Source organism: Salvelinus alpinus, chromosome 26 (assembly GCF_045679555.1).
Source record: "Salvelinus alpinus chromosome 26, SLU_Salpinus.1, whole genome shotgun sequence".
In the NCBI taxonomy this organism is placed as follows: Eukaryota; Metazoa; Chordata; class Actinopteri; order Salmoniformes; family Salmonidae; genus Salvelinus; species Salvelinus alpinus.
Window position 1 is genome coordinate 22,368,892 of NC_092111.1, and position 27,124 is coordinate 22,396,015.

General features: G+C 46.1%; 1 protein-coding gene across 1 annotated transcript in view; it reads right to left on the bottom strand.

Moving 5' to 3' along the window:
• LOC139554944 (thrombospondin type-1 domain-containing protein 7A-like) overlaps nt 1–27,124 on the bottom strand; it is a 158,925-nt gene that overhangs the window by 70,673 nt on the left and 61,128 nt on the right. The window contains exons 2-4 of the mRNA XM_071368254.1: nt 17,008–18,070; nt 11,867–12,115; nt 6,460–6,638 (exon numbers count right to left, since the gene is read on the bottom strand). Of these exons, the coding sequence (XP_071224355.1) occupies nt 6,460–6,638; nt 11,867–12,115; nt 17,008–18,070 (1,491 nt within the window). The remainder of the gene's footprint in view (nt 1–6,459; nt 6,639–11,866; nt 12,116–17,007; nt 18,071–27,124) is intronic.

Sequence of the window (27,124 nt, forward strand, 5' to 3'; positions counted from 1 at the left end):
ACTGTAGAAGGCTTACCTACGCCACTGTAGAAGGCTTACCTACGCCACTTTAGGCTTACCTACGCCACTGTAGAAGGCTTACCTACGCCACTGTAGAAGGCTTACCTACACCACTGTAGAATGCTTACCTACGCCACTGTAGAATGCTTACCTACGCCACCGTAGAATGCTTACCTACGCCACCGTAGAAGGCTTACCTACGCCACTTTAGAAGGCTTACCTACGCCACTTTATAAGGCTTACTTACGCCACTTTAGAAGGCTTACCTACGCCACGTTAGAAGGCTTACTTACCTACGCTACTTGAGAAGGCTTACTTACCTACGCCACTTTAGAAGGCTTACCTACGCCACTTTAGAAGGCTTATCTACGCCACTGTAGAAGGCTTACCTACGCCACTTTAGAAGGCTTACCTACGCCACTTTAGAAGGCTTACCTATGCCACTTTAGAAGGCTTACCTATGCCACTGTAGAAGGCTTACCTACGCCACTGTAGAAGGCTTACCTACGCCACTGTAGAAGGCTTACCTACGCCACTGTAGAAGGCTTACCTACGCCACTGTAGAAGGCTTACCTACGCCACTGTAGAAGGCTTACCTACACTACTGTAGAAGGCTTACCTACGCCACTGTAGAAGGCTTACCTACGCCACTGTAGAAGGCTTACATACGTCACTGTAGAAGGCTTACATACGCCACTGTAGAAGGCATACCTACGCCACTGTAGAAGGCTTACCTACGCCACTGTAGAAGACTTACCTACGCCACTGTAGAAGGCTTACCTACGCCACTTTAGAAGGCTTACCTACGCCACTTTAGAAGGCTTACCTACGCCACTTTAGGCTTACCTACGCCACTTTAGGCTTACCTACGCCACTTTAGGCTTACCTACGCCACTGTAGAAGGCTTACCTACGCCACTTTAGAAGGCTTACCTACGCCACTGTAGAAGGCTTACCTACGCCACTTTAGAAGGCTTACCTACGCCACTTTAGGCTTATCTACGCCACTGTAGAAGGCTTACCTACACCACTTTAGAAGGCTTACCTACGCCACTTTAGAAGGCTTACTTACACCACTTTAGAAGGCTTACTTACGCCACTTTAGAAGGCTTACTTACCTACGCCACTTTAGAAGGCTTACCTACGGCACTTTAGGCTTACCTAAAGCCACTGTAGAAGGCTTACCTACGCCACTTTAGAAGGCTTACCTACGCCACTTTAAAAGCCTTACTTACGCCACTTTAGAAGGCTTACTTACCTACGCCACTTTAGAAGACTTAACTACGCCACTTTAGAAGGCTTACCTACGCCACTTTAGGCTTACCTATGCCACTGTAGAAGGCTTACCTATGCCACTGTAGAAGGCTTACCTACGCCACTTTAGAAGGCTTACCTACGCCACTGTAGAAGGCTTACCTACGCCACTTTAGAAGGCTTACCTACGCCACTTTAGAAGGCTTACCTACGCCACTTTAGAAGGCTTACTTACGCCACTTTAGAAAGCTTACTTACGAACGCCACTTTAGAAGACTTACCTACGCCACTTTAGAAGGCTTACCTACGCCACTTTAGGCTTACCTATGCCACTGTAGAAGGCTTACCTACGCCACTTTAGAAGGCTTACCTACGCCACTTTAGGCTTACCTACGCCACTATAGAAGGATTACCTACGCCACTTTAGGCTTACCTACGCCACTGTAGAAGGCTTACCTACGCCACTGTAGAAGGCTTACCTACGCCACTGTAGAAGGCTTACCTACGCCACTGTAGAAGGCTTAGAAGGCTTACCTACCCCAATGGCGTAATAATAATAATTTGATGAGTGCTTATATTTGTCCTATTTGACACATGTACAAATGATGTTGCGTGACAAGTAAACATGTGGCATCATTATTGTTTCCAGTTAGTATTGTTAACACCAGACACACATACGCACATGTAACCATAATAGCAAAGGCTGATTAATGAACTTCTCCGTGCTGGATGACCTTGGTTGAGGTGTCACATGGGTCTCTCGCTCTCTCTCCTGCCAGATGATCTCGTCTAGACTCTACCCTCCCTCCCTCCCTCCCTCCCTCCCTTCCTCCCACACGCGCACACACACACACACACACACACACACACACACACACACACACACACACACACACACACACACACACACACACACACACACACACACACACACACACACACACACACACACACACACACACACACACACACACACACACACACACAGTGATTCCTGGGGCCAAACTAGGACCTCCAAGCCCAGACAGACACCTGCGGAACACCCCTCTCCTCCTTTCTCTGTCACCCCTTGCCATCAGCATCAATAACTGTACTTCCGGATGGCATCACACAGCCAGCCGTTCTACTGCTAGCTACAGAATGTCTCTAAGGGCCCTCTAATAAAGATCCATATTGATTTGAGCCAAACAGAACAGAGCTGGTTAGAACTGATGACCATCAAAGCCAATAACTACAGTAACATCAGATTCAGTGCCTCCCTGCACCCTCCCTTCCTCTTGCTCTCCATTCCTCCCCCTCTCTTTCTGTCTCCAGTAACTGGTAGTAGACAGATATTGAGACAGCTGCTTTTCCCTGTTGTCCATATCTGACCCCCCATGGAATAGTTTAATAAACCCGAGTCCTGATTAGTCAAACATAAGCTGTGATATTATTGCATTGGCAGAAATATTAGTGTGTGTGTGTGTGTGTGTGTGTGTGTGTGTGTGTGTGTGTGTGTGTGTGTGTGTGTGTGTGTGTGTGTGTGTGTGTGTGTGTGTGTGTGTGTGTGTGTGTATATTCGTGTGCATGTGTGTGTGTGAGTGTGCATGCGTGGGTTTTGATTAAAAAAAATCTTCTTTTGCACACTTCATTTCAGCAACATTTTGGCAATCATCACATAGGTTTGTTGAAGCCAGCTGTAATCCCCAGAATGATTGAAACAGTGAGTTTGGTGTCCAAATAAATCTTATTTCCTATGTAAATGGGACTGAGAATGCATACACATACAGGAAAGTGACAAGCCTAAATTAATAATCACACACGCACACGCGTACAAAACTATCCAGCCTCAGTCACTTCGCATAGGGAATAAGACAATCGTTGAAAGCAAAAAACAAGATTTCATCAGACTGAAGTTTTAGCTCTCCATCCAGACTTCAGTGTCTGCAAGGAAACCCGCAATTACTGCCAGTGAGATGGAGATTTGTGAATAATGCTTTATAGATTCAGCAGTAAATTGCCCGAGATGAGAGAAAATCTGTGTAGATCCCTAAAATAACCCAGAACTGTGTATTTTATTTAAGGGTGTAATGTTTGGTTTTGAAGACAGGGGAGATGATTGAGAAGGCGACCAGGAGAGGAGACTGGATAATGAAGAAGTGAATACCAGAAGGGAACGTGGGAGTTGTAATTGTGCCATAGAGCAGACAGGAAAGGTTGAAAGAAAGTATTTGTAACGACAGGTCGGATTTCTGTGCTTTCCTACCTCCAACTCTCCCTCTCTTTCTGTCCTTCTCCCACTCCTTCTCTGCAACTGTCACCATCACTTGTGTCACCTAGCAAACTCTGTCACTTCCAAATACAGAACGCTCACATGATTTGAAATATTGCTAAAGTTGCGGTTAAAAATGTTTCTTTAGATGTCTGAATACACGACAGCAAAGTGCCTCCTCTGTCTGGCAGTCTGAGACCAGCTGAAATAATTTGAATAATTTCTTTGAGCAGTGGCCAGTTGAGCCCCCTGACCAGGTGGACTGTCTGGGAGTCAGTGTGGCAGCGCTGGATAAACATGAACTCGCTACCAGCTACCTTCACTTCCATAAACGCTGACTAAGTAGTGCTAACTACTATACCCACACTCATATTCCATCTCTCTCGCTCTTCTCTCTCCTCGCTCCTTGCATTGTTCTCCTCCCTGCCTCGTTTTCTTCCTCTCCCTCCCTCCCTTAATCTTTCCCATCCCACCCACTCATATTTACATATTCAGCCCGGCTCCAGAAGATATATGGAGTAAAGACACCCTCATATCTCGTTCCACTTCACACATGGGTGCTAGAGCGTGTGTGTGTGTGTGCAGAGCCGGAAAAGATTAGATGATTTTGGGTGTGAGCACAAGTCGAGTCAGAACTCAATGCTCAAACCTCCCCAGCTAAATTTCGCTGACAACCTGTCCGGTCTACAGAGATCTACAGGGAGTTGACAAACTGTGACAAAACATGGGCCGAATCAAACCATGTATTTCACCTCGTGTAAAATCTATACAAAGTTTATTGGTGGCATTCAATGTTTAGCAGATTTTATAGTGGGTGCAGCGAAATGCTTGTGTTACTAGATCCTAACAGTGCAGTAAATGTCAAGAAAATACACAAATAAGCAAAAAACTAAAAAGTAAAAAAGTAAAAATGTCATAATGAATCCAAGTAAGAACCCAAATAACATTATCAGTAATCCAGATGCAATCTATGTGTATGTACACCGAAAGGATCTAATAGGAATGATATGTACAGTGTGTGTAGATATATTACAGTAAACTATGTTAAGAATGCAGTATATAAATACGTGGTGTGTATAAACAGTGTAAAAAAAAAGCAAGTACAGTAGTAGACATATTAGAATGAGCTACGTGAAGAATACACGATATGAATACACATAGGAAAAAGTATAAAAGAAACGGGAAGTGACCCGTGTTTAATGACTATATATACTGAGTGTACAAAACATTCCTAATATTGAGTTGCACCCCCTTTTGCCCTCATGAGCAGCCTCAATCCATCCGTGCATGGACTCTACAAGGTGTCGAAGCATTCCACAGGGATGCTGGTCTATGTTGACTCCAATGCTTCCCACAGATGTGTCAAGTTGGCTGGATGTCCTTTGAGTGGTGGACCATTCTTGATACACATAGGAAACTGTTGAGTGTGAAAAACCCAGCAGCGTTGCAGTTCTTGACATACTCAAACCAGTGCGCCTGGCACCTACTACAATACCCCGTTCAAAGACACTTAAGTCTTATCCATGTCTTAATTGTCTCAAAGCTTAAAAATCCTTCTTTAACCTGTCTCCGTCCCTTCATCCACACTGATTGAAGTGGATTTAACAAGTGACATCAATAAGGGATAATAGCTTTCACCTGGATTTACCTGGTCAGTCTATGTCATGGAAAAATGTTTTGTACAGTTGATGGAGGATGGTGCAGTTGCCGTACCAGGTATTGATGCAGCCTGACAGAATGCTCTCAATGGTGCATCTGTAGAAATTTGGGAAGATCTTAGGGGCCAAGACAAATTTCTTCAGCCGCCTGAGGCGCTGTTGTGACTTCTTCACCACAGTGTCGGTGTGATGGGACCATTTCAGATCATCAGTGATGTGCACGTCGAGGAACTTTAAGCTGTTGACGCTCCCCACTGTGGCCCCGTTGATGTGGATGGGGGCGTGCTCTCCCTGCTGTCTCCTGTAGTCCACGATCTGCTCTTTGGTTTTGTTGACGTTGAGGGAGAGGCTATTTTCCTGGCACCACTCCGTCAGGGCTCTCACCTCCTCCCTGTAGGCTGTCTCATCGTTATTGGTAATCAGGCCTACCACTGTTGTGTCATCAGCAAATTGATGATTCAGTTGGAGTCGTGCGTGGCCACGCAGTCATGGGAAAAAGGTTTATAAATGACCGCCTGGTGTGTGTGTGTGTGTGGGCGCGTGTGTGTGTAACTTTACCAAGGGAGTGGGGACAATTTTAATACATTATCTGGGAACACAGACACGACATTATCAGGGGATGGAGAGAGTTAATACTGCTGCTGCTGACTTTGTGGATGTGCTGTCCTGTCATGTTGACATTTGTTAGGGGAATTCTGGCTGTGTACCAAACGGCACCATATTCCCTATATAGTGCACTACTTTTGACTATAACACTATAGGGCTTGGTCAAAAGTAGTGCACTAAATAGGGAATAGGGTGCCATTTGGGATTGCTACCACTTGTGTAAGGAACTGTTCTCACACAGGGTACAATTTTTTTTTTGAATTTTTTTCACAGGGTATGCACTCTTTTTGTAACGTGCAAGGCTTCTACCGTCTCCAAAGACCTCCCGAATGTGGGAACACATTCCTCAACCCTATTCCTATTCTCTGCACCGTTAGTGCATGCATTTTGGCTGCCCAGGGTATCCCGTTTAATTTCTTGCTATTGTGTAACGGCACGTTAGCACAGTTCATATTCTCATTTCACAGTCTTAGCACAAGTGCTCAGTCTCCAGTGCACAAAGTGGAAGAGATGTGTACAATGAGACAAGGCAGCAGTATGGGAGGGAACTAAAGATACACAGTGGGTATGGGCTTTCTATAGACACACGACTGGTGAGAGAGATGACCTAGTATGGTGGAGTGACATGAGTTATCAAAATGATAAGATTACACATTGGGGATAAAGGACAGTTGCATGCTGGTCAGGTTACCTTCTTTGCTCTTGAGAGCGCTGGAAGCGGGGTCAACGCTGGTTGCCTGGACACAGTACACCTCACGGTTCTGGATTCCGCCTCCACACAGCCCCGTTAGGTTACCACGACGACGGTCCTGTTGGCTTAGCAACATGTCCACCCTGCACTCAGTCCACTCTGTTGTCTTCCAGTTGTACCTGCAGAGGAGAACGAAGGGAGATTGATTTGATTCGATTTTTGACATAACATAGATTGAAAAAAATTGTACATGAATTAAATCATCAATGATGACAAAATTAAGTCATCGTTTGCCACCCAAAATGCCACCCTATTCCCTAGTGCAACTACAGGAATTGGGATGCCATTTCTGATGCAGCCATTCCCATTCTGTTCCTTATAAAGTAAGATGATGGACAGAGGTCAGTGAGTATGAGTGGCTAGCAGAGCAAGAAAATGTACACTGCATCAATATTAACCGTATTTTATACCTGTTGTGAATGAAGCAGATTGATTGAGAAGATGCACAACCAAAGCTTGAAAGTCCTACAAGGTCACAGCTTGTTCAAATCAAATCAAATGTATTTATATAGCCCTTCTTACATCAGCTGATATCTCAAAGTGCTGTACAGAAACCCAGCCTAAAACCCCAAACAGCAAGCAATGCAGGTGTAGAAGCACGGTGGCTAGGAAAAACTCCCTAGAAGCATTATTTAGATTGATAGCATCTTTAACTGACTGTTTCAAATGTATTATGTATGACACAATAGGATAGGCAATCAAAATAAGCTCCAGACAACAGAGCAGCTAATGCAAAATGGTACAAATAATAATAATGGCACAAATAAATTATTGAAATGGTTTGAATGCTGTTGAAGAAGGGTGTTGTTTGTAAATGTAGCCTAAGTTTATCAAAGTACAGTGGTAGATATATTAGAATGAGCTATGTGAAGAATACAGTATATGAATACACATAAGGGGGAAAAGCATAAAATAAACGGGAAGTGTCCAGTGTTTAATGAGTCTATATACACCGAGTGTACAAAACATTAAGAACACCTTCCTAATATTGAGTTGCACCCCCTTTTGTCTTCAGAACAGCCTCAATCAGTCGGTGCATGGACTCCACAACCCAGCAGCACTGCACAATTGAGGAGCAGGAAAAAATGGCCTGGAACATGACAGTCAGTTCAGTTTACTTGAATGGCCTGCGCAGTCCCGAGACCTCAACCCACTACACAGAACGGGCTGTTAGCAGCATGAATGTACCACTGTACAATCTGTAACAACTGTGTGATGGCTTCACGTCAGCATGGACCAACATCACTGTAGACTGTTTTGACACCTTGTAGAATTCCCCGAATAATTCAGGCTGTTCTGGAGGGGGGGGGGGGGGGGGGCGACACGGCACTACAGTAGATGGGTGAACCTATTAAATTGGCCGGTGAGAGTATATTCACAGTGTACCTCACAATCCACAATTAATCTTGAATGTCCACAAAGAGAACATCATGATCTAAATGTCCCTCAATGGACCTCAGTGGAAGGACTCAACTGCATTAAACTGGAACAGATCATATACAAAATCAAATCAAATCAAACCAAATAAAATGTTATTAGTCACATGCGCCGATTACAACAGGTCCTTACAGTGAAATGCTTACCTACGAGCCCCTAACCAACAATGCAGTTTAAAAAAAAAGCTGGATAAGAATAAGAAATAAAAGTAACAAGTAATTAAAGAGCAGCAGTAAAATAACAATAGCGAGACTATATACAGGGGTGTACCGGTACAGAGTCAATGTGCGGAGGCACCGGTTAGTTGAGGTAATATGTACATGTAGGTAGAGTCATTAAAGTGACTATGCATAGATGATAACAACAGAGAGTAGCAGCGGTGTAAAAGAGGGAGGGGGGGCAATGCAAATAGTCTGGCTAGCCATTTGACTAGATGTTCAGGAGTATTATGGCTTGGGGGTAGAAGCTGTTTAGAAGCCTCTTGGACCTAGACTTGGCACACCGGTACCACTTGCCGTGCGGTAGCAGAGAGAACAGTCTTTGACTAGGGTGGCTGGAGTCTTTGACAATTTTTAGGGCCTTCCTCTGACACCGCCTGGTATAGAGGTCCTGGATGGCAGGAAGCTTGACCCCAGTGATGTACTGGGCCGTTTGCACTCACCCTCTGTAGAGCCTTGAAGTCGGAGGCTGAGCAGTTGTCATACCAGGCAGTGATGCAACCTGTCAGGATGCTCTCGATGGTGCAGCTATAGAACCTTTTGAGGATCTGTTGACCCATGCCAAATCTTTTCAGTCTCCTGAGGGGGAATAGGTTTTGTTGTGCCCTCTTCACTACTGACTTGGTGTGTTTGGACCATGATAGTTTGTTTGTGTTGTGGACATCAAGGAACTTGAAGCTCTCAACCTGCTCCACTACAGCCCCGTTGATAAGAATGGGGGCGTGCTCGGTCCTCTTTTTCCTGTAGTCCATAATCATCTCCTTTCTCTTGATCACGTTGAAGGAGAGGAGGGAGAGGTTGTTGTCCTGGCAACATACGGCCAGGTCTCTGACCTTCCTATAGGCTGTCTCATCGTTGTCGGTGATCAGGCCTACCACTGTTGTGTCATCAGCAAACTTAATGATGGTGTTGGAGTCGTGCCTGGCCATGCAGTCATGAGTGAACAGGGAGTACAGGAGGGGACTGTGTTGAGGATCAGCGTGGCAGATGTGTTGTTACCTACCCTTACCACCTGGGGCTGCCCGTCAGGAAGTCCAGGATCCAGTTGCAGAGGGAGGTGTTTAGTCCCAGGGTCCTTAGCTTAGTGATGAGCTATGAAAGCACTGTGGTGTTAAAAGGTGAGCTGTGGTCAATGAACAGCATTGTCACATAGGTGTTCCATTTGTCCAGGTGGGAAAGGGCAGTGTGGAGTGCGATAGAGATTGCATCATCTGTGGATCTGTTAGGGCGGTATGCAAATTGGAGTGGGTCTAGGGTTTCTGGGTTTCTGGGATAATGGTATAATGTGAGCCATGACCAGCCTTTCAAAGCTCTTCATGGCTACAGACGTGAGTGCTACGGGTCGGGTTGTCATTTAGGCAGGTTTCCTTAGTATTCTTGGGCACAGGGACTATGTTGGTATGCTTAAAACATGCCAGTGATACAGACTCAGCCAGGGAGAGGTTGAAAATGTCAGTGAAGAAACTTGCCAGTTGGTCAGCGCATGCTCGCCGTACACGTCCTGGTAATCCGTCTGGCCCTGCGGCTTGTGAATGTTGACCTGTTTAAAGGTCTTACTCACATTGGCTGCAGAGAGCGTGATCACACAGTCTTCCGGAACAGCTGGTGCTCTCATGCATGTAAAAAGCAATCCATTAAGACAGATTTGCACTCAGCACTGAATTCAAAGCTCTAGGATCTGCTTCAGAAGAACTTGAAAGGTTCCTTAAAATTCTTTAGTGAGAATGTTACGTATTGTTTTTCAGTTCAAATCATCCCCAGGGTCACAAAATGTCCGCCATGCCTCGGTCTCCATGGCAATAATGGAATTGATTTGAGGTCACCACCAATGAACGTACTCCATATTCATGAGTGGAGTGTCTCTTACTAGTCCCTGGCCATTGCCATGGTGAGGTTGTGGGACAACGAGGCACCTAGGAGTTGTGGTCCATAGCTAGGTCTGGGGGTCTAGGACTGACACAGATGGGGACACTCTAAAGGAGGAATCTATCAATAAGACTGAATGAACTGGGCCTCCTGCCAGAAGGTTCACACCTCTTCATCTCTCTCTCATCCTGGTCTTCTTCAAATGGTAGAAACGGAGCATTGGTCCGTCGACATTGATTCATTCCTTTCATCGTTATCAGGGGCAAAAAAAGGCAAAACATTTTCACATAACCTATACAAAATACCCCATGGAAGAAGCCCAGGGATCAAGCTCACAAGATACATTGGTTATGTCCTGATCCGCATATTAACCTTAATGTACACACTTTTACAAAAAATATGGACTGACTGATGTCCTCATGTAAACTCACTGTAGAAATTTAGTTTTCAACCCAATGTAATAATTATTGTCATGAAGAACGAGCTTACTAGCAACTGCAGGCCAAAACACTCAAGCAGACTAAAGGTGTAAAAAAGCCGATTGGGAAATTCCTTTCTCCCCACACCAGGGGAGTATAGTTCCACATGGCGTTGTACAGGTTCGGGTGGAGGAAGTAATTTAAGGGGACACACATGCATGCCATCACAGCACATGACTGCATAACAGGTGTGAAAGTGATGGTGTTTCAACATGCCCATCTCTGTGTGTGCGTGCGTGCGTGCGTGCGTGGCATGGGGATCAGATTAGGCGTAACGCCGACCGACTGACTCTTTCCTAGACACACTCCATTCATCATTTCTTCCATCACTGGCAAAGAGCCAAAGAGCCAAAAAATGCTTGGTCTGTTTGTTTCCTCTCCATCTCTCCTCATATTCCCCTCTCTTGTATGGCACAGTCGCCCCACACACTGAGCCAAACCCATCTCTTACCTCCTCCCCCCTATCTCTCCCACCTCTGTGTCGCTCCTATTTCTCCCTACATGCCCACCTCACCATCACCTAACACACCACTCAATCGTCTCCCCATCTCTCCATCTCTTTCCACATGCCCCTCACACCGTCACCCCCACCCTCTCCCCTCTCATCAGCACTAACATCATCACCCCACACAATGAGCCTACCCCCCTCCCTTCTCCCCCTTCTGGCTGTAGCTTGTACCCACTCAGGTCTGTGGTTTGTTCCCACTCAGGCTGTGAATAATAAGCCAGCAGATACCAAACAAGCCACAGCCCAATAGTAGTGGGGTTGTTCTTGTGGCTCCTCCCCCTAGTGTTAAATCCCCAGTGCTCTTAGTACCACTACTGCTGTTATGTTGGATGGTTTAGCTACAGTCGTCACAGCAACCAGCCAACGTTCCCAGCCACATGGCCTTAATCACTTAACACAGATTCAAACCATTTAGTGTATGCACATACACATTTAGTGTTAGAGACACACCAGCCCTTTCTGGATAAGTATCCCATGCATTATCTGCAAGTGTTTATTGTTTTTAGACAGCAAAGCTATTTAGGGGCGCAGACAGGCAGCTTACCCATAGTGCACTTTAGAGAGAGAGTAACTGTAGCTGTCAGCCAGCCTGCAGAGTAGAAGTGCAGTTCAATTGACCATCTGCAATCCTTGATTGGCTGACATTTTCAGGTGTTCCAATGGTTTTCGGGACCATTGTTGGCATCATTTTTGGATTGGACAATTTAGTTATCATCTCATGAGGAAATTAATTGTACAGCATACAAATAACACAATTCCTATACTGTTCATTTACATAGACATCCATATAAGAGATTGAAATCACACATTTTTTCCACATTGGGTGATAGAGTACTTACACGATGCAGGGGGGTACCCCTTCTCCCTGAGGGGTACATGGTTCCTTCTCCTCCAGTTCGGGGCACTCTGCCCCTCCTCCCACGGGGAGCAGGTGTACCCGGCGTGTGCGTGTGTGTTCGCCCGTGGGCCCGTTGAGCTCGTAGCAGTCCTTGGAGCAGGGCGACCAATCGGTCCAGTCGCTCACCTCACAGTCCTTGGTCAGGACGCAGGCCTGGTAGGTCACTGGTAGGGACTCCTGGGAACACAGGCTGGAGGGAAGAAACAAGAGGTTCATTAATTACAAAGGAATCAGTGAAGGTGTTTGGTCAAAGGAATGAGGCAAGGTGTTCATATAAGGCCAAACATGTTTGCAAAATCCAATACTGGAGCACGACAGTTAGCTTCAATCCACTTGAAATCCCTCTGAATTTGCAATGTGCCTTTTCTACAAACCTACATCTGCATTTATATTTTAGTCATTCAGCAGATACTCTCATCCAAAGCAACAAAAATCTGAGATAGGACCCAAATATACGATTATACTGTGGATGAACGCAGTTTTACAGACAGATACAAATCTTACTTTTTACTTACTTTTTGTTCTAATTTATTCTCCACCAGGAATTTTTCCAGGAGACGTTTTTTCATTTGCTTTTCACTAAATGTTCATTTCCTTTTCAATTGGGATATGTGTTAAAAAATATTCCTTTCATAAGTTTTAATTAAAAGAGTAACCAATCGTTCATGATCTGCTTTTTATGTGAAATTAGCTAGGGATAATTGACTTTAAAACAACTCAAAACATTTTGGTTAACTCCCCGGAAGTTTCTCAAACGAAATTCGACTTAATGCAAATACTGTCCTCTATATCATATTAACGGCATACCGGGCGTTATGATGCAGTACTTTATAATTCACTCATTGACATTTCAGATACAGTATGTGCATGACATTAATAAATAATGACCAATGTTAAAGGAAGTGAGATGGAATATATTTCAAGATATATACATATTTCAAGATATATACATATGTACATATCTCAAATGCACATTAAGGGTGTGTGGTTATGTGTGAGTACATGTGTATATTTGTGCATGTGTGCATGTACAGTTGAAGTCGGAAGTTTACATACACCTTAGCCAAATACATTTAAACTCAGTTTTTCACAATTCCTGACATTTAATCCTAGTAGAAATTCCTTGTCTTAGGTCAGTAAGGATCACCACTTTATTTTAAGAATGTGAAATATCAGAATAATAGTAGAGAGAATGTTTTTTTTCAGCTTTTATTTCTTTCATCACATTCCCAGTGGGTCAGAAGTTTACATACACTCAATTAGTATTTGGTAGCATTGCCTTTAAACTGTTTAACTTGGGTCAAACGTTTCGGGTAGCCTTCCACAAGCTTCCCACAATAAGTTGGGTGAATTTTGGCCCATTTCTCCTGACAGAGCTGGTGTAACTGAATCAAGTTTGAGGGCCTCCTTGATCGCACACACTTTTTCAGTTTGCCCACAAATTTTCTATGGGATTGAGGTCAGGGCTTTGTGATGGCCACTCCAATACCTTGACTTTGTTGTCCTTAAGCCCTTTTGCCACAACTTTGGAAGTATGCTTGTGGTCATTGTCCATTTGGAAGACCCATTTGCGACCAAGCTTTAACTTCCTGACTGATGTTTTGAGATGTTGCTTCAATATATCCACATCATTTTTTGTAAAGTGCACCAGTCCCTCCTGCAGCAAAGCACCCCCACAACATGATGCTGCTAACCCCGTGCTTCACAGTTGGGATGGTGTTCTTCGACTTGCAAGCCTCCCCCTTTTTCCTCCAAACATAATGATGGTCATTATGGCAAAACAGTTCTATTTTTGTTTCATCAGACCAGAGGACATTTCTCCAACAGTATGATCTTTGTCCCCATGTGCAGTTGCAAACCGTAGTCTGGCTTTTTTTATGGCGGTTTTGGAGCAGTGGCTTCTTCCTTGATGAGCGGCCTTTCAGGTTATGTTGATATAGGACTTGTTTTACTGTGGCAGGTACTCATTCGAGGGTTTTTCTATATTTTTACTATTTTCTACATTGTAGAATAATAGTGAAGACATGAAAACTATGAAATAACACATGGAATCATGTAGTAACCAAAAAATTATTAAACAAATCAACATATATTTTATATTTGCGATTCCAGAAAGTAGACACCCTTTGAATTTATGACACCTTTAAACACTCTTGGCATTCTCTCAACCAGCTTATTGAGGTAGTCACCTGGAATGAATTTCATTTAACAGGTGTGCCTTGTTGAAAGTTAATTTGTGGAATTTCTTTCCTTCTTAATGCGTTTGTGCCAATCAGTTGTGTTGTGACAAGGTAGGGGTGGTATACAGAAGATAGCTCTATTTGGTAAAATACCAAGACCATATTATGGCAAGAACATAATAAGAATAAGTTAATTAGAAATTGCAGCCCAAATAAATGCTTCACAGAGTTCAAGTAACAGACATATCTCAACATCAACTGTTCAGAGGAGACTGCGTGAATCAGGCCTTCATGGACAAATTGCTGCAAAGAAACCACTACTAAAGGACACCAATAATAAGAAGGGACTTGCTTGGGCCAAGATACATGAGGAATGGACATTAGACGGTTTGAAATCTGTCCTTTGGTCTGATGAGTCCAAATTTGAGATTTTTTGTTCCAACTGCCATGTTGGAAGACGTCTTTGTGAGACGCAGAGTAGGTGAACAGATGATCTCCACATGTGTTGTTCCCACGTGAAGCATGGAGGAGGAGGTGTGATGGTGTGGGGGTGCTTTGCTGTTGACAATGTCAGTGATTTATTTAGATTTCAAGGCACACTTACCACAGCATTTTGCAGCGATACGCCATTCAATCTGGTTTGCACTTATTGGGACTATCACATACCTCCAGGCTGTATAAGTGCTATTTGACCAAGAAGGAGAGTGATGGATTGTGGCATCAGATGACCTGGCCTCCACAATCACCCGACCTCAACACAATTAAGACGGTTTGGGATGAGTTGGACCGCAGAGTGAAGGAAAAATTGCCAACAAGTGCTCAGCATATGTGGGAACTCCTTCAAGACTGTTGGAAAAGTATTCTGGGTGATGCTGGTTGATAGAATGCCAAAAGTGTGCAAAGCTGTCATCAAGGCAAAGGATGGCTACTTTGAAGAATCTCAAATGTAAAATATGTTTTGGTTTGTTTAACAAATTTTTGTTTACTGCATGATTCCATTTGTGTTATTTCATAGTTTTGATGTCTTCACTATTATTCTACAATGTAGAAAAGAGTAAAAAAATTAAATAAAGAAAAACCCTTGAATGAGTAGGTATGTCCAAAATTTTGACTGGTACTATATACAGTGAGGAGAACAAGTATTTAATACACTGCCGATTTTGCAGGTTTTCCTACTTACAAAGCATGTAGAGGTCTGTAATTTTTATCATAGGTACACTTCAACTATGAGAGACGGAATCTAAAACAAAAATCCAGAAAATCACATTGTATGATTTTTAAGTAATTAATTTGCATTTTATTGCATGACATAAGTATTTGATACATCAGAAAAGCAGAACTTAATATTTGGTACAGAAACCTTTGTTTGCAATTACAGAGATCATACGTTTCCTGTAGTTCTTGACTAGGTTTGCACACACTGCAGCAGGGATTTTGGCCCACTCCTCCCTACAGATCTTCTCCAGATCCTTCAGGTTTCGGGGCTGTCGCTGGGCAATACGGACGTTCAGCTCCCTCCAAAGATTTTCTATTGGGTTCAGGTCTGGAGACTGGCTAGGCCACTCCAGGACCTTGAGATGCTTCTTACGGAGCCACTCCTTAGTTGCCATGGCTGTGTGCTTCGTGTCGTTGTCATGCTGGAAGACCCAGCCACGACCCATCTTCAATGCTCTTACTGAGGGAAGGAGGTTGTTAGCCAAGATCTCGCGATACATGGCCCCATCCATCCTCCCCTCAATACGGTGCAGTCGTCCTGTCCCCTTTGCAGAAAAGCATCCCCAAAGAATGATGTTTCCACCTCCATGCTTCACGGTTGGGATGGTGTTCTTGGGGTTGTACTCATACTTCTTCTTCCTCCAAACACGGTGAGTGGAGTTAGACCAAAAAGCTCTATTTTTGTCTCATCAGACCACATGACCTTCTCCCATTCCTCCTCTGGATCATCCAGATGGTCATTGGCAAACTTCAGACAGGCCTGGACATGCACTGGCTTAAGCAGGGGGACCTTGCGTGCGCTGCAGGATTTTAATCCATGACGGCGTAGTGTGTTACTAATGGTTTTCTTTGAGACTGTGGTCCCAGCTCTCTTCAGGTCATTGACCAGGTCCTGCCGTGTAGTTCTGGGCTGATCCCTCACCTTCCTCATGATCATTGATGCCCCACGAGGTGAAATCTTGCATGGAGCCCCAGACCGAGGGTGATTGACCGTCATCTTGAACTTCTTCCATTTTCTAATAATTGCGCCAACAGTTGTTTCCTTCTCACCAAGCTGCTTGCCTATTGTCCTGTAGCCCATCCCAGCCTTGTGCAGGTCTACAATTTTATCCCTGATGTCCTTACACAGCTCTCTGGTCTTGGCCATTGTGGAGGTTGGAATCTGTTTGATTGAGTGTGTGGACAGGTGTCTTTTATACAGGTAACGAGTTCAAACAGGTGCAGTTAATACAGGTAATGAGTGGAGAACAGGAGGGCTTCTTAAAGAAAAACTAACAGGTCTGTGAGAGCCGGAATTCTTACTGGTTGGTAGGTGATCAAATACTTATGTCATGCAATAAAATGCAAATTAATTATTTAAAAATCATACAATGTGATTTTCTGGATTTTTGTTTTAGATTCCATCTCTCACAGTTGAAGTGTACCTATGATAAAAATTACAGACCTCTACATGCTTTGTAAGTAGGAAAACCTGCAAAATCGGCAGTGTATCAAATACTTGTTCTCCCCACTGTATATATCTTCCACATTGACATTAGAGTATTTTGTAGATCGTTGACAAAAGAAAGGACAATTAAATCCCTTTTAATCCCACTTTGTAACACAATAAAATGTGAAGAAATCCAATGGGGGTGTAGACTTTCTATAGGCACTGTAACTGAGACTATAAATTATAAGTGCGGCTTACCTGAGTGCATCAGCGTTGCCGCTCCTGTGAACACAGGTCACCTCCCGGGTCTGGTATCCAACCTGCAGGTCCCAGAACTTCCCTCCCTGTCGGTTCTGTCTGTTCCTGTTCCTCTTATTTTTGATCAGCTCCTTGGTCTCTGGGTCTTTCACCCTCCCCCTCCCCCTCACCCTCGCCCGCTCTCTCACCCGCTCCTTGACTGTTTCCTTGTTTTTCCTGCGCCCTTCTTTGGCTGCCTGTCTGCCTTTTCTTCCCTCCTTTCTTTCCTCCTTTCTTTTCATCCTTTCTTCTTTACTCAGACGAGGCTGGCGTGGGGTGGGCACCACGCTGCCTTCTTTGGCCTCTTTACCTTCTTTACCCTCTCTGTCTTTGCGTAGCCGGCGAGGGACAGCCACATCTTTACCTTGACTAAGAGTTGAAGCCTGCCTGGCCATGCGAGGGAGGGGTATAGAGCAGGGACCCCAGGATCCCACCCTTAGACTATAGAGGCTCTCTGGTCCCACGCAGGGACCTGGCTGACAAGTCTGGAACTCTGTCAGGTTAGGGCAGGCCGAACCCCCGAACATGGGCGGCGCCAGGACAAAACGGACACGATTCTGAAGACCTGTGCCACACGTTTTTGAACAGGAAGTCCATGGGGTGAACTGGGAGACCACGCAGTCCCGTGGGCACGGGATCAGACAGGCCTGCTCCAGCCTGGGCTTGGGCTCAAAGTATTCACAAATCGCCACATCCTCCGCTGGCACGCCATCCGCTTTCTGGACGCAGCCCACCTCGCGTGTCTGGATGCCCTCCTCGCCGTGGAGACACACGGCTGGCCGCTGGATCACCCCGGTGCTACGCATAGACACAGGCACGCACTGATTCCAGGCACCCAGCTGCCAGTCATACAGGTCCTTGTGCCAGTCACAAACGTGGAAGCAGCTCTGCTGGTTCTCTGGGCGCTCGGCCTGGTCACAGTTGGTGTGAAGGGTAGTCCAGCCTTCAGAGTGGGCGCACCACACTGCCCGGCTCTGGCTGCCCCCTGGGCCACACTCGCTGCCCATACACCGGCCCCATGGACCTGGGGAAACAGAGACAGTGAGGTCACAGGGAGTTCAACTGAAGGATGTACTATCAGAGCAGTTAGTCAGAATATTATCCAAATGGAAAGCATACTGAGGAGGTAACTCAGCTCCTAACTGTCAGATTTTATTGTACAGCAGTAAATCACTATGAATACTGTGTAAAAGTCCTAACGTTCCGTCTAAATGTTGCCATTCAAGACTTGGTCGAAATTCGGAGGGCAGTTTATAAGGAATTTGCATTATCTCGCCATATGACTTTCCTGTTAATCAAATCCCCTTGAAAGCCCAGAAGACCAAGCTCTCTAGTGCTGCTATACCAGAGGACTATTAGTCAACATTTCTAAAGTGCTTCTAAGGACAACAGAACTGTAATCCAACAGAAACAACCAAAGTGCCTCGTAGAGGAAGAATAAGTACTTCCTGATAAATAACGCACACACACACACACTCCGCCAAATCACTCCTCCAAATCACTCTGCCAACTGCAATTAAATCACTCCGCCAAGTGCAATTTTCTGATACACTTCCTTCCTCTAGGATTTATGAGAATGCAATTAAAGGTCTAGGCAAACATCCCCTTCGAGCATAAAATGGCAAGTAGGTACACGACAGGCAGACAGAGAGCCCAGAGTGAGGGCAGCGTTACCACTCTGACTGGATCAATATTCCCAGGAAATGTAGAAGATGGAAGGTATAGTGGGGAGGGAGGTCACTGAGGAATAACCTAACCTGGCTTACCCTAGCATAAACAGTCAGTCAATCAATCTATCAATTCTGCATGAAGGATAAGCAGGGCTTCTAATAATGGTACAATCAGCCCATGACATCACCAGCGCTGATGTGCTTGTGTTTGAGGTGCTGAAAGAAAAGCTCCGCCAATCTCCGGCTGGATAGGATTCACTGCAATGTGGGCCCATCTTGTGGTGCTGAAGGACAGCCCTGCTATTCTATCAGTGAGGATTAGCAGTGGGGAGGGCCCTTCGCTAGTTTATTTGAGCTCTGTTTTACGTTTGTTGGATTGAGCAGCTTGCAGTGCTGCTGCTGGATTGGGCTGCCTGCCTTTCTGAAAGCTGAGGCTGGGGAGGGAGAGCCTTCGTAGCTTACTGTGTGAGAGGGCAAGCTGCTCAGATGAATCTGTATTACAGAAGTGGGTCAGAGTCAGAGGTATTCTCCTCCTAGCTCAACGAACTACCACGGGCTCCCCCATCCACCCCCTTCATTTCCCCCGCATCTCCCCGCCTCTCTGGTGTCCCAGTGATCTATCTAAGCAGAGCCAGGGAGGAGTGCCGGCTGTTGTAACAAGGACACAGCCTGGGGTTTACTGAATCCTGGTCCCAGATCAGTTATTGCTGTGTAACAAGGCATAATAACAACCAGAGGAGTAGGCATAACAGATCTGGGACCAAGCAAGGGTAGCGTAGCCTACAGGGTACGAATCACAAAGGAAGCAAGGCTAAGAGCTGAAAGCTGAAAGAGTAAACCTGGCTTTGTCATTTGGGAGTTGTCTTAAGATAACTTCAAGAAGACATAAGTAATAATTTCCCCCAAGAGATTCATACATTTTCCATATTTGTGTATGTCTGCATGTCTTGCTGTACGCCCGATTACACGCATATGGTAAACTACTACTGATTGACCGCCGGAGGTTCAGCACAGGGGAACTCTCTATGAATGAAAAGCTTAAATTGCTGCACAATCCCCTTTGGCTACCTGAAAAGCAGACACAAACAAGAATCTGTTCCCCCTATTATGCTACAAGACTGTTTCTTACCAGGAAAGACTAGATAACAAAGTTCCAATGTCGGCCACTATATCTGCCTGACATAGAATAGACTAGCCTGGGATGTGTGATTCATGACAAGCAGGGCCAGAAGGATAGAAGAGAGGAGAGGAGAGGAGAAGAGAGGAGTCTGAGGACTGAGGAAGGAGGACAGGGGCTGTTTTAAGCAGTGCTTTATGTCTTGACTCAGTAAAGCACAGCCATGGTGATGAAAATGTCAGCGGAAGGAGCAGCGCCTGAATTAGCAGCAGAGAGAGAGGCCGGTCGATACGCATCAATAACACCTAGCAAGAAACTGCCCTCGACACAAGAGACAGCCCTGCCGCTGCCGCTGAGACACAAACACAAACAATCGCACACATAAACAGACTCATGGACTCATGGACTTATTGACACATGGACTCATGGACACATGGACCCATGGACTCATTGACTCATGGACACATGGACACATGGACACATGGACTCATGGACTCATTGACTCATGGACACATGGACTCATGGACAGATGGACAGATGGACTCATGGACACATGGACTATTGGACACATGGAATCATGGAATCATGGAATCATGGACACATCGACTCATGGACACATGTACACATGGACTCATGGACTCATGGACACATAGACACATGGACACATGGACTCATGGACACATGGACTCATGGACAGATGGACAGATGGACTCATGGACACATGGACTATTGGACACATGGACACATAGACACATAGACACATGGACACATAGACACATGGACTCATGGACACATGGATACATGGACTCATGGACAGATGGACAGATGGACTCATGGACACATGTACTCATGGACTCATGGACACATGGACTCATGGACACATGGACTCATGGACAGATGGACAGATGGACTCATGGACTCATGGACAGATGGACAGATGGACTCATGGACACATGGACAGATGGACAGATGGACTCATGGACACATGGACTCATGGACAGATGGACAGATGGACTCATGGACACATGGACTATTGGACACATGGACACATGGACACATGGACACATGGACACATGGACACATGGACACATGGACACATGGACACATGGACACATAGACACATGGACACATAGACACATGGACACATGGACACATGGACACATGGACTCATGGACACATGGACTCATGGACAGATGGACAGATGGACTCATGGACACATGGACTATTGGACACATAGACACATGGACACATGGACACATGGACACATGGACACATGGACACATGGACACATGGACACATAGACACATGGACACATGGACACATGGACACATGGACTCATGGACACATGGACTCATGGACAGATGGACAGATGGACTCATAGATACATAGATACGTAGATATGTAGATGCGTAGATATGTAGACACGTAGACACGTAGACACATAGACACAGAGATACGTAGATACGTACACGTAGACACGTAGACACAGAGATACATAGACACATAGAAACATAGACATTTGTGGCTGCCATTGTAACATACTCCTTGCTAGAAAGTGAGGGAAAAGCGCGATTGACCGCCCTTTTCACAAAGAAATCAACACTAAATTGATTTTCATAATTAAGAGAAAGGACAAAAGAGGCATCTGATTAGCTAAGGGGTTTAAGCATTCCCAGCACTCTATTCTCTAAAGAAGAACATGTTACAGCTGTGACACATTAGCCTCCGCAGGGGAAGGGTGTGCGCTGTGTGTGTTTGTGTGTGTGTGTGTTTGGAGGGGGGGGATTTTGGATTCAGAGGCTCCCCACTCTGCAGGTGTTCACAGTAATTTATGAACATGTCAGTGGGTGATATGGTTATCCACAGTATGACAGAGAGGGGGAGTGAGTGGGGGAAAACAGCTCAAATTGGCCTGCTTCCCTCCATCACACAACCACACATGCACACACACACACACCCACACACACCTGCGTCCCCTGTCAACCACAGAGCAGCCAGGAGGAAATAAAGGCCCTCTAACAGCGTAGAGGAGGGGTACAAGGGGTGTGATACATCAGCCAACCCCCTCTCCTCAAGCCCTCCTCAGAACACCCACCCCAGGGGGACCAACCAGGAACACCCACCCCAGGGGGACCAACACAGAACACCCACCCCAGGGGGACCAACACAGAACACCCACCCCAGGGGGACCAACACAGAACACCCACCCCAGGGGGACCAACACAGAACACCCACCCCAGGGGGACCAACCAGGAACACCCACCCCAGGGGGACCAACACAGAACACCCACCCCAGGGGGACCAACACAGAACACCCACCCCAGGGGGACCAACACAGAACACCCACCCCAGGGGGATCAACCAGGAACACCCACCCCAGGGGGACCAACACAGAACACCCACCCCAGGGGGACCAACACAGAACACCCACCCCAGGGGGACCAACACAGAACACCCAACCCAGGGGGACCAACACAGAACACCCACCCCAGGGGGATCAACCAGGAACACCCACCCCAGGGGGACCAACACAGAACACCCACCCCATGGGGACCAACCAGGAACACCCACCCCAGGGGGACCAACACAGAACACCCACCCCAGGGGGACCAACACAGAACACCCACCCCAGGGGGACCAACACAGAACACCCACCCCAGGGGGATCAACACAGAACACCCACCCCAGGGGGACCAACACAGAACACCCACCCCAGGGGGACCAACACAGAACACCCACCCCAGGGGGACCAACAAAGAACACCCACCCCAGGGGGACCAACACAGAACACCCACCCCAGGGGGACCAACACAGAACACCCACCCCAGGGGGACCAACACAGAACACCCACCCCAGGGGGACCAACACAGAACACCCACCCCAGGGGGACCAACACAGAACACCCACCCCAGGGGGACCAACACAGAACACCCACCCCAGGGGGATCAACACAGAACATGTTAGCGAAAGAGAAAGAAAGAAGAGAAGTGGGGGATGTGAGAGATTGACGGTTAGTTTGAAAGGCAAATACCGAAATAGAGAGAGAGGGAGAGATGAGGGGGGAGAGGAGGGGAGCCTATTGTGAAGAGAGATGGATGATGATGTAGAGAGTGAGTGAGTGACTGAGTGAGTGAGTGAGTGAGTGAGTGAGTGAGTGAGTGAGTGAGTGAGTGAGTGAGTGAGTGAGTGAGTGAGTGAGTGAGTGAGTGAGTGAGTGAGTGAGTGAGTGAGTGAGTGAGTGAGTGATTGAGTGAGTGAGTGAGTGAGTAAAGCGAAGTCTGACTCTCCCTGGCCAATTATTGGGCCATGTACCAGTCCTTAGATCCATAGCTCTAGGGCCCTAATGTTTGCGTGGCTATAAGTACACTCATCTTCCCCACCATCACCACACACACACACGCACACGATCCTGACTTAGCTCTGTTTCTCTGCCTTTCCAGTAACACACCACGCACAGCTTTAATCTTTGCAAATTACATTCCCCTCTGCTGCTCACACACCCCAGTTGTTACCCTCAGCAGTTATTTTCCTGCCACGTTATCGCATTTTGTATCACCAGACAAATCAATTACTCACGATCCTTTTATTTGTTTATTCGTTTTAATCCCCCTCTCTCTGCAGACAGCTTTGAATCGATAGGAGGGAGAAGGTCATCTTTTGAGGGAAATAAGTGATGTTTTTATGCCTTTGGAGACAGGCTGTAACAGGCTGTAATGCTGGTGTCTCAACACCCTGTTATTCACTGATAAGATGATGAACCGAGGCCCTCGTTGTGCTACCACAGGAGGGGAGAGACTGGGGGGAAGGAGAAGAGGAGGGGAGAGACTAGGGGGAAGGAGAGGAGTAGGGGAGAGACTGGGGGGAATGAGAGGAGGAGGGGAGAGACTACGGGGAAGGAGACGGAGGGAGAGAAGGGCAAGAGAGAGAAAGGGAGGGAAGAGAGAAGAGAAAGACAGACAGAAAGAGCGTGAGAGAGAGAGAGAGAGAGAGAGAGAGAGAGAGAGAGAGAGAGAGAGAGAGAGAGAGAGAGAGAGAGAGAGAAAGAGAGAGGGACTTGTCCCCATGCTTATTTCCTCAGTTGCTTTCTTGACAGCTAAAAAAAATTGGATCAGTGTGAAAATTCAGCCCCAGTAATGGGATGACTTTTATATGTCCCTCTCCCCTCTCTCCATCCCTCACTCCTCCGCCTATCCCTCTCTCCCATGGTGTCTGGTAGAGGACAGGTGGTGGCATTTACCAGGGAAATGGAAAGCAGTGTGAGGTGTTGCACCCCACCAGAGGGTTTGTGTGTGTGTGTGTGTGTGTGTGTGTGTGTGTGTGTGTGTGTGTGTGTGTGTGTGTGTGTGTGTGTGTGTGTGTGTGTGTGTGTGTGTGTGTGTGTGTGTGTGTGTGTGTGTGTGTGTGTGTGTGTGTGTGTGTGTGTGTGCGTGCGTTCATTTGTGCGTCTCACCATAGGGTATGGATGGAGAAGATGGGAAAACGGGGGGAAATGGGGACCCCCATCAGGCTAGTCAATCTGTATTCATACTGTATGCTGAACACACGCCTATGATAAAGAAACTGTGAAAAGGTCAGGGATTTCTGATTAACCATCTACTTCATGTCCCCATGTGGAGATGATGTTATGTCCATTATTTCCATTAAAATGGAAACAAGGAATATCTTCCCGACCCTAAAGCACAAACTGAGAACTTAGTCACAACGAGCCCCCAGGTATTAGTCTGTCTACGCCAGAAACACATCCTCATAGGACAGAAACATCTGCCCAAATGGTATGAACTATAGACAAGCTCAGATCTTCCTCCAATAGAGGAGTAACTACATTTATCTTCCTTTCCCTGTCCCTCCCTTTCCCCCTCTTTCTTTATCTCTCCCATTCCCCCTCCATCTCTTTCAATTAGTTCTCTCTGAGATGACCTTCTGTGGTTGAGTGACCTACTTCCAGGTCACCTGGTGTCTGAGCGGTGGTTGACCCGCACACAGTGATTCAACGCTTTGATCTCCAACAGGATTGATCAAATGAAAAGGGGGAGTGTGTAAATGCAGGAAAAGGAAATAGTCAATGTGTAAATGGACAGGGCATTGTATCGTTCTCTTCGTGGTTCTCTTCCTGGTTCTCTTAGTGGTGGTTTTGATGGCATGCTAAGAGAATACGAGCTCTGTTTATGAAGGAAAGCTTTACGCAGTTTCTCAGACAACATTTGAACCAAATGACAGCATGCTGTAAAGCTTTTGTGTTTAGGCATCAGTAAAGCATCATGACCAGACGTTGTTTCTATATCTGTAAAGAGGGTTTCCTGAACACAGGTTAAGTATAGCTCTGTCAGAAATAGACTTCATCTGTTTCTGGAAATCAGACCCTAAAAGATTTGTACAATAACATCTAACTGACCACCCAATAAAGCACCCCAGACAGGCACGTAGACAGGACAATCAGTCTGAAACTATGTAGTCATTAAATTAAATAATTAAATAAAATACAATTTTAATTGTCACATGCGCCGAATACAACAGATGTAGATAATACTTAAAGATGTCCAAGATGGCGTAGCAGGCAGACGTCTTTGTCTTTGTATTGTCTCATCCCATGTATATATCTTTTTATACCTTTTTCTTCGCATTCTTTTTAATATTTCAAAATACTCTCCTGCAACCCCCCCCCCCCCACCCAATGTGGCGTGGATCTGTTTGTTTTCTAAAGTATTTCTATTTACCTCCGAACTGGAATACCTCAACTGAAGCTAGCTACCTACCTAGCTACCAGCTATCAGTTATCAGTCAGCTAACCACTGCTAGCGGTCATCAGCTAACCTTTAGCTCGGAAAGCAACCGCCAGTTCGTACAACGCGTATCCCCGGATTCCTACCGCAAACTCTGAACCTTTTCATCTGGATCATGGCAGCTAGCTAACCGCAACCCGGGTTGACTACTCCTGGCTAACGTTTCCGTCACAGAGCAAGCACCAACTAGCATGGAGCCAGCCCATGCTAGACCCGTCTCCCGGCTAGGGCTCCTGGGCTACTCCTGAAGCCCACTCCTCGGCTACGATATCCGGACCCCTTCTACTGCCGGTACGGGGCACGGAACCCCGCCGATCCTTCACAACTGGAATACCGACATAATCTGCCTGAGGATCCCAACAGGCCCCTCAGGTTCGACGTCCCCTGAAGGCCCATTCTGCTAACCGCAGCCTGCTAGCTATCTATAGCATATTGGACTGTTAGCTGATCCATCGGCCAGTTTCTTGAACCACTATACCCATTTTGCCAATTGGACTTGGACCCCTCTGCTACTTGGAACCATACTAATTCCACGACTGGTCTATCGACGTCACAGCACGAGTAGGCAAAAACAGACTTTCCCCCATTGCGACGTCCCTTAAAGGCCCTTATGCTAGCTTGCTAGCCCCGGCCTGCTAACTGTCTGAATCGCCGTGTCCCCAGCCAGTCCAACCACTCACTGGACCCATACGATCACTTGGCTATGCATGCCTCTCCCTAATATCAATATGCCTTGTCCATTACTGTCCTGGTTAGTGATTACTGTCTCATTTCACTGTAGAGCCCATAGCCCTGCTCAACATGCCTTAACCAACCATGTTGTTCCACCTCCCACATATGCGATGACATCACCTGGTTTAAACGTCTCTAGAGACTATATCTCTCTCATCATTACTCAATGCCTAGGTTTACCTCCAATGTACTCTCTTCCTACCATACCTTTGTCTGTACATTATGCCTTGAATCTATGCTATCGTGCCAAGAAACCTGCTCCCTTTACTCTCTGTTCCGAACCTGCTAGACGGCCAGTTCTTATAGCCTTTAGCCGTACCCTTATCCTACTTCTCCTCTGTTCCTCTGGTGATGTAGAGGTTAATCCAGGACCTGCAGTGCCTAGCTCCACTCCTACTCCCCAGGTGCTCTCATTTGTTGACTTCTGTAACCAAGGCTGTTTCTCAATGAGTCGAAAGCCTTAGCCAGGTCGATGAATACGGCTGCACAGTAATGTCTCTTATCGATGGCGGTTATGTTATGGCGGTTATGTTATGTTAGGACCTTGAGCGTGGCTGAGGTGCATAGATAATGCATAATAAACAACTAGTAGCAGCAGTGTAAAAACAAAGGGGGTGGGGGGGTCAATGTAAATACTCCTGGTGGCCATTTGATTAATTGTTCAGTAGTCTTATGGCTGGGGGTAGAAACTGTTAAGGAGCCTTTTGGTCCTAGACTTGGCGCTAGGACCAAAAGAAAAAGTTACAGACTCCAGCAGGTATATCTCACTGGTCACCCCC